This window comes from Lacerta agilis, chromosome 15, assembly GCF_009819535.1.
Source record: "Lacerta agilis isolate rLacAgi1 chromosome 15, rLacAgi1.pri, whole genome shotgun sequence".
In the NCBI taxonomy this organism is placed as follows: domain Eukaryota; kingdom Metazoa; phylum Chordata; class Lepidosauria; order Squamata; family Lacertidae; genus Lacerta; species Lacerta agilis.
The window spans coordinates 23,264,752-23,273,437 of NC_046326.1; the positions used below are offsets into that span (position 1 = coordinate 23,264,752).

At 43.2% G+C, this 8,686-nt stretch overlaps 1 protein-coding gene across 2 annotated transcripts; it reads left to right on the forward strand.

Annotated features, from left to right (window-relative positions):
* The first annotated feature begins 1,256 nt into the window (after nt 1-1,256).
* LOC117060233 lies at nt 1,257-8,289 on the forward strand. Of its 2 annotated transcripts, none has more exons than XM_033172426.1 (3): nt 1,257-1,330; nt 3,570-3,576; nt 5,052-8,289. In XM_033172426.1, exon 3 carries the CDS (start codon nt 5,107-5,109, stop codon nt 6,085-6,087), a length of 981 nt encoding a protein of 326 aa, XP_033028317.1. In that variant the 5' UTR covers nt 1,257-1,330; nt 3,570-3,576; nt 5,052-5,106; the 3' UTR covers nt 6,088-8,289. The 2 variants fall into 2 exon arrangements, with proteins under 2 accessions (XP_033028317.1, XP_033028318.1); XM_033172427.1 differs by having other exon boundaries at nt 1,271-1,330; nt 5,055-8,289.
* The last annotated feature ends 397 nt before the right edge of the window (nt 8,290-8,686 follow it).

The following is an 8,686-nucleotide window of genomic DNA, read 5'->3' on the forward strand; positions in this document are numbered from 1 at the left end:
TTTGTTTACCTGATGTAATTGTGCGTTTTTAACTATTGATTTTTATTGCATTGTTTATTTCTGTTGTTTTGGATTGTACGTCCTTTGGGATAGAATTCTTATTTTGATTTGCACGGTGCCATACGCATTGATGGTGCTTTATAAATAAGTGTTAATAAAATAACAAGCAACAAATATGGCGGGGGGCAGGATCCCCTGGAACGAAGTAAAACCACAACGAATTAATGAGGAATGGGTGCATTCACCACAGAATGCTGAGTACGTCTTTGTGGGTGCGAGTAGAAAAACACAGGGATGAATGGAATGGAATATCCTTGAAGAGAACATGGCCAGCCACACCTTCAACCGGGCCACCCTGCGATGCAACGCTTTGTTGTAGTTCCCGCATGTTAAGCAGGATTGAGGAAACTTTTCCAGCCAATGGCTCCCTTCCACCTTAGGCTGCCAGTGGTGGGCAGGGCAAGAGGAAAATGTGACTGGAGTAGAAGAGAGGAGTCTTACTTCTGTACAGAAGGCTACATTCCAAACATGCAGAAAGCCAGAGGTTTCTACTCACACCCCTCTGTGTCAAGGCAAGCGAGAGGCATTATCACAAAACAAGGGCCTATTCCAGTCAGGCAAAAGCACTCAAGAAATGTACCGAGCAGGACTGGTAAGGGGCATTGCTTGGGGAGCGTCCTGAGGGCCAAATAAAGAGGTATGGGGCCACATTCAGTTCCTGGGCATGAAGTTCTCCACTCCTGTCCTAAAGTCCAAATACTGGCTTGCATGTAGCCTGAGGCTCTCTACATTTACTCGGAAGGAAATGTTCTGTATTCATTTGGACTTTCAAGTAAATGTACATCAGATTTCAGTTTAATCTATAATGAAATTCCCTCTCTATTCTCTGTGTTGTTGTTTTTAATTTTAAAAACTGAGTAATGTAACTCTGCCCCTCTATCATTATAGAAATGAATCATCTTTTCAACACTGCATTTGACGTCCAGCTGGTTAGACAGTCTGCATATGTGTGTGTGTGGGGGGGATGTATTAGCTTTACCTTTTCACCTCACTTGCAACCCATATTATACTAACTGCCACCATGTCTCTTATTGTTGGTATTGATCTTTCCCAAGCAAGAATCAAAAGTGGCCACAAGTTACATGTGCAACATTGGCATAATCATAAAAGGAACCAGCAAGCTGGCTAATTAAATAGAAAGGAACAATTACTAAGTGGGACTATATGTTCAGAATACCAAAGTTCAGGGAGGAAGTTTTTGTGTGTAACACAAAGCCCTATTTAAGCCTGCCTGTATGGGTTTAATTGAGGGTAGGTGTGGTCCAGCAATGGGGTAAGTGATTTGAATACTTGCATCGAGCTGCTTGGGGGTATTATTAATATTCTTATTACATTTCTATACTGCAAAAATACTTGGGTTTAGATAATGCTTAGGTATTGTCATCATTTTTAGAATTCTATACTGCTTTTCAATGAAATTTCAAAGCAGCGTGCCCTGTTAAAAAAATACAATAATAAGAGCAAAAATAAAATAAAATCAAACTTCAGAGGTAAAAAATAATGAACATTTGAAAGTTTGAGGGTTTGTTTGTTTTAATAAGTAGTGGCTCATCTCATGTGTCTACCTGGGAGTAAATCCCTTTGAATTTGATGGAGCTTACGTCTGAGTAGACATGGAAAAGTTTGCATTGTGAATGTATCTTTGGAATGTATCTTTGGAAGAGCAGTGGAGAGGGGACTTCACATGCCTCTCACTGGAAAACCTTTGAAAGTGTTGGAGCTATAGCAAATAAAGCTATAGCAAATAAAGAAACATGGTTTTCATTAAAAGATGCAATTTGCACCAGGGCCTTATCTTAAATGTGAGGTGTGGTGCATGGAGGGCATATTCCATTATTATCTGAACTTTAGAAGCTAGTGGGGTGGTCACTTAGGCATTGTATCCACCAAAAGAGAGGATACAGTTGCAGATCTGCAAATATAGAAATGGCAGGGCTGTATCCAACTAACTTCTATTGGATGAACCCAATTCATGTCCATTGGTATATTGGGTTTCATCTGACCCGAACATGGTTGGATGCAATTATTATAATTTAAACAGAAATACAGGGACACGGGTGGCACTGTGGGTTAAACCACAGAGCCTAGGGCTTGCTGATCAGAAGGTCGGTGGTTCAAATCCCCGCGACGGGATGAGTTCCCGTTATTCGGTCCCAGTTCCTGCCAACCTAGCAGTTCGAAAGCACAAAGTGCAAGTAGATAAATAGGTACCACTCTGGCAGGAAGGTAAATGGCGTTTCTGTGTGCTGCTCTGGTTTGCCAGAAATGGCTTAGTCATGTTGGCCACATGAGCTGTACGCCGGCTCCCTTGGCCAGTAAAGCAAAATGAGCACTGCAACCCCACAGTCGTCCACGACTAGACCTAACGGTTAGGGGTCCCTTTACCTTTTTACATAGAGGGAAGGACTGTGACCAGGTGATCTGGGTGCTTAACCATTAAGGGGCAACTTCACAGCCCCTCCTCCTGCTCCTCTCCCTTCTTATGATTCTTTATCTTAAAATTGGACTTTCCTTCATAAAGCAGGGCATTTGGGTCACCCTAGAAGCTGATGATTTAGTCCTGTGAAAAACAACCACAGCTTTTAATCTTGCTTCCCAATGACTAATTGGAGTTTCTTGGGAACATAAGTCACTATGGTTAATAGCTGGACCCGCCCATCAAAATGAAAGATCTCCTCTCTCCTTGAACTCTAGTCAGAATGGTTTTATTTCTCAGCAGGAAAACACACATACAGCCATATTTTTGGGCAGCCATGGCCACAGAGCCACTTGGAAGATTAGGGGGTCTGGCTCGAGATGCCTTGTTCCCCCCCCCAACTACTATTTATTTACATAATATTTACAGACAAATGCATAATGGCATCCGTTCTCATCAGCTCCAAGAACAAAACAGAACGACGTAAAATTGAAAGTACAGTTTCACAGTCTCACACTGGAAGGTTGTTGATGGTGTGATCCAGTTCAGATGCATGAGACTCATTCTTGAATCACCTCATAATTCAGCTTACACGCAGATCCAATATGCATCCCTAGCACATACCTGAACTAAATAATGGAACATATGGGGCAGTGTATATATTTGTGATATTACAACGCTATTTATATAACACAGCGTACTAAAGAGAATAGGTGTTAAACATAAACAAAACAGAATGGAAGATACTGTTTTAGCAAATTCAGATCCTAATCAAGCTGTAAGTGGGGTTTGGATGTGGCTGAAATCTCATGCAAAGAGATTTGGCTCAGCCAAAGGCAACTGAGCCAAGACCAGGGTAAGTCCTGAAAAGGGTCTGCTCTGGTAGTATAGAAGGGCAGGGCAGGGCAGGGCAGGGGGAGACTTGCCCCTATTCCACTCCCTGTTTGTGCTTAGTCACATGACTAGCAACCCAGTGGATGTTAAACTGGTAAAAAGAGTGGTGTAAGTCAAAACCCTGATTGAAGGCTTGTTCCCCCTCTGCCATGATCAGGCTCGGTTAGCCAGCAGTAGCTCTGCTCTTGAACAGAGTTTGGAATGGGGTAAATTTCACTGGCCTTATCTACTACTGGTTTCCTGTAGTTTGGATTGCTCTTTTCTGTGTGAAGTTCTGTCATTATTGGGAGAAAGTCCTGCTGAATTCCAAATGAGTGTGGGGTATGCAAGAGATTTTGGACAGAGCCCAAATCAAGAACTGAAACAAGGCCACCTGGGATTTTTCTGATTCAGTGTTGTGTCTCTCAGAAGAGCCCGGAACTGAAAATGAGATTTCCAAAGTGTTTCAAATTGCCTTCTTCTTGTCTGTTATTTGAGCTTTGTTAGTTCTGCTTGTGGTGCTTTCTCAAAAAATGTTAGTTATTCAACCCCTTCTGCCTCTGTGCCATGTGCTCACTCAAATTGTCTTTGCACTTAGTTTATGTGACTTTTGGTGCTAATTGAGCAGAATATAAACCTGAAACTGTTGGGTTGTGGGGTGTTTTTTGTTTTGTTTTGTTTTTGTTTTTGTTAATTCCTTGTAACTCCCTAGTTCCTGCCCCCATCATTCTGGAAGTTGGCAGGTTACTTTCCTGGGGCACTTCCATAAAACCACAGGGAGGGAAGCAATTTTGTTTTTGTTCTCCTGCTCTCCCATTAACTTTAAATTTATCTAGAAGAAAGCCCTAGATCAATTGGTTTGCAATTTTGCAACCTTTTTACCTAGGGGGTACCTCTTTCATGTATGTTGTTTGCAGACAAGTTGCCCATAAGACAACTGGTTAGGGAATATTAAGTAAGGTCTTTTTACCCCCCCCCCCCCAAAAAAAATTAAATTGTAAAGGCTGCCCTTGCAGGAACAAAAGAAACAAGCCACTGTAGCTATTGTTCTCGAATTTGGCAGGACTAAACCCTTCGGAAGAGGCTATCGTGCTTGCAAATTCATCCAATTCTGCCAAAAAGTTGTAACCATCTTTTGATTCTCCCCTGGAGGTGAATGGGCAAAGGTAAAAAACTTCATTTTTTCCCAAATTAGGTTTCTGATTCAGACCCCTAAACCTCTAATGAAGGAGATTCAACCACCATCCAAGGGATTCTGTTCCACTGTTGAAGAGCTTTTACCATCAAAATGTCATTACTAATGCTTAGTCAGAATCATCTTTCTGTCAATTTGAATCCATTGCTTGGGTCCTACCCTCTGGAGCAGCAGAAAATAAGATCACCCATAGCCTGGTATCAATCATTGCAAACTAGCTATAGCTTTTCATAACTTTGTCCAACTTTATTTTTTGATAACTGCGTGATCATCAAGCCAACGCTTTCCTGTTGTTACATGTGAAGTGCTATCTGCTAGTTCAGCCTTTTTCCAATGTGATGCCCTCCCCACTTGTTTTGCTTTACATCTCCCATCACCTGTGACCATTTACCATTGCTGGGTGAGGATGATGGGAATCATAGTCCAAAATATCTGGAGAGCACTATGTAGGGTTGCTGAAAAATTACAGACGTTTTCCTAATCTGATTTCTTTTTCTTTCTTGTCAGAAGACCCTGAAGGGTTGTAAGTTGCTCCATAACTTGTTGCAGAAAGATCTCAAGCATGGGCAACAGGAACAGCAAGCGGTCCCGAGAAGTGACCCCCATTATTCCAAGGTATACACTCACATCTCCTTCATTCGGTGCTTGTGCACGAAGACCCTGGCATGCTTCCATGGGCACTAGAAAGAGCTTTTATCCCAACAGGACTAAGCAAGAAAGGACTATGCGATCTGCAGGTGCCCCAGGTGCACCAAAGTTTATACAAAGACTAATGCATGCTTCCATGGGGAGTAGAATGAGCTATTGTCCCCAAAGGACTATGGAAGAGATTGGGCAGGATACAGACCACCAAACTTGTTCAAGGTTTACACCAAGACCACAGGATGCTTCCATGGGGACCAAAGAGATCTGTACTTCCAAGGGGTCTATAGAAGGGACTGAGGACATTGCAAGAGACCCACCTAGTTCAAAGTTTACACCAGGGGTGCAGGATGCTTCCATGCCAACTGGAAAAAACTGTTCTCCCAAGAAGTCTATAGAAGTGACTGTGCAAGTTGAAAGTCGCCCACCTAATTCAAACATTACCCAAGATACCGCATTGGCTTCATCTGGTCTGCAAGACGTTGGAACTCAGAAACCAGCCGAAGAGTCTGCTGTGCAAACAGCTGGTGCTAACCATCAGGCCACAATGACTATGGCAGATACCTTGAGTTTAGATGACCTGGAGCTAGAAATCCAAGCCATGCTGCAAATCCAGGTGCTGAGAGGGCTGCGCAACCACAGGAAGAAGGTAAGGGCTGCTAAAGAAAGGAGAAGGTGGTCAAGGTGGTCAAAGAGACGAGGTGTCTTCCGCATCACTGGGAGATACCGCCTCTCACCAATAATGGAGGAAGGCTCACTGTCTGAAGTGAAGAGAAATGGAGACAATCAGAAGAAAATGGAAACTCCGAAGAGCCAACCATTCGTGAATGATGCTCCACCTGTCCTGGATACCCCTCATGAAGACATGGATGCTCTACGTACTCAAGGCAACAGTCAATGAACTCCAGCCTACTGTAACAAGCACATAAAAGATGGACTTATATGCTATGGCAGACAATACACACAATGGTTCCAAACATTTAAAGAAACCTTCAGAAAGACTGATTGCTGGATAATGATGGCCAAGATGGGGGCTAGTGATAGGACAACTATATAGAGTGAATGAGATCTGGGCTCTTGCACAAGTGTGTGAGCCGTTGTGGGGGGGGGAGAGAATACGGGAAACATATTGAATAAGAAATCTGGACATATCTGATGGCTCTAATGGACTTATTTAAGGGTGAGTAGGTGACACACTTACTGGGATTGCCTTATCCTCGCTATATTTGACACCTTGTACTGCTTGCTTTATGTGAATTTTAAACTTGCTGGCCCATGGATGGTCTCCTTTTCCTTTCCTGACACTATGATTGTTGACACCAGGATCTGAAAGTGATCAAGTCAATCTACCTGCAGACCCTCTGGCCCAACCTAGAATGCAAAGTATCGGAAGTCAAGCTTCCAGATGAGTCAACTGCTAACTCTTGCAGAATGCAACCTATACCAGAAAACCTACTTAAACCTGAGGTAGCTGGGAGAGCTGAAATTCCACGTAGGGGCAACAATCCATGCAGCAGAATACGCAGCACTCTGAGGACCTGCTTGATGTGCAGACTACTGAAAACAACTTTTGCCAGACTAAGAAGAATGACTAAAGGCCTCCCATGTTTCAAAGGCAGTAGAAAACCAGGATGCAGAAAAAGGACTTTCCAAAAGAGATGCCAAATGTCTTCTTACAAGCAGGACTGCAATTCTTTCTGCCAGTCAGTCTGCATTTATTCTGGAGGCAACTTGCTGATTTTGATGAAGTACAACATCTTCTTTTCATTCTGCTTGACTGTATCAGAGCTCATTCACTTTCTCATCTAATGCTAGATCTTCAGTTCTAAAACACAGCGCATGTGTGTGCATGCTTTCAGGCACCCAGGACTACTGCTAAGCACCAGAGACTTTCATTTTGATATAGTCCATAACTCATTTTGCTTGCAGCTCCTAACTGAGCACATTTCTGACCCTTCTTTCAGGTTTTCACATTCTTGTTGTAACCTCTCTTCCTTCAGCAGAACTGGATTACTTGTCTTCCTGATGCTCATTGAAGAGGGAACAGGAGACTTCTGCAGCACAAGGATCATGTGTGAAATATGCTTCTTCTTGGAGACTAACTATGGCAGGTCTTTCATTTCAGTCCCGAAAAACTGCAGCCTCAGAGGGGATAATGCTACCAGTGTATGCACGGAGCCCCAAAGTTCAGCAGACAAATCTGTTGCTTCTGATAGTTAACTACAACCCAAGTTTCTTAACTAGACTTGGCCTTTGATGTATTACAGCTTTCTCTAACCTGGAGCCCTCCAAATATACTGGACCACAAATCCCATCATCCCTCACCATTGGCTATTCTGCCTGGGACTGATGGGAGTTGTAGCACAAACATCTGGAAGACACCACGTTTGAGAACACTGACCTATGCTATAATCACTTCAACACTGTAGAGCAGGCATGGGGAACCTGTGACCCTCTGAATGTTGGACTACAACTCCCATCACCCCTGACATTGCCCACACTGGCTGGGGCTGATGGGAGTTGAGGTCAGATATCTGGAGGATCAAAGGTCCCCCATCTCTGCTGCAGTGCCAGATCAAAAGTCATGCAAGAGCTATGCCCAGGTGAGTTACCTGCGTTATGAGTTTGCAGTTTGGTGTGTGGGGAGGAGGGACACCTACAGAAATCTTGTGGAGTTGGTGATTTAATACAGTTCCTGGGAAATGACTTAGACACTACTGAATTGAACTTTGTTGTTCTGACTTGGTAGACGAAACTGGACCATCTTTGTTTTTTTTTTAATCCTAACCATTTGGAAGGTGTAGCACCTCAGACAACATGGGGTGGAACAAATTGATCCCATGACTCCTAACTGACGTGTCCTCAAAAGCAAAGGCAGAACAGGTTTCTTGCTATATATATAGAGAGAGAGGGTGGAATTTATGATGGATAATACCTAGCATCTCTAGATAGGTTTATATCAACAATTGTAATCTTGCTTAGCTGGATGTTTTTTACAGTGTGTGCTTGTATTGTTCTTTTTAAATGCCAGGTGTATGTAATCACTGACAGGTTGGAAACTGATGTCTTGTTTTTGAAAAATCTCTCAATAAAATCAATTTTACAATCATTTTGCTTTGTGGACATTCCCCCCCCCCCTACAGCATCAGCAGCAAGTAATACCACTGTGAGCATAGCTTCCAAAAGTTCTTCAGCAGGGAGGGGTGTTTGGGAATCGCTAAAAGGAGCAATGCTCTGAGCCATTACCAGCTTTTTCATATAATGAATCCGAGGCAAAAAACCTCTTGCCAAATGGCCATTCTGACTCCATGCTGCTGTATTACTTTTAATCTCCCCTCCCATGCAAGTCAGGGGTGGCCAGCAGCATTGGCCCATAGCACTTTGCTGCTTGATGGCAGCCCGCCCTCCATCCATCTACCAAAGCTGACTAGATTGACAGTTGAATCTTATTTCAACACGGGTGACAGGGCACCACCTTCCACCTATGTTCAGCCAGGATG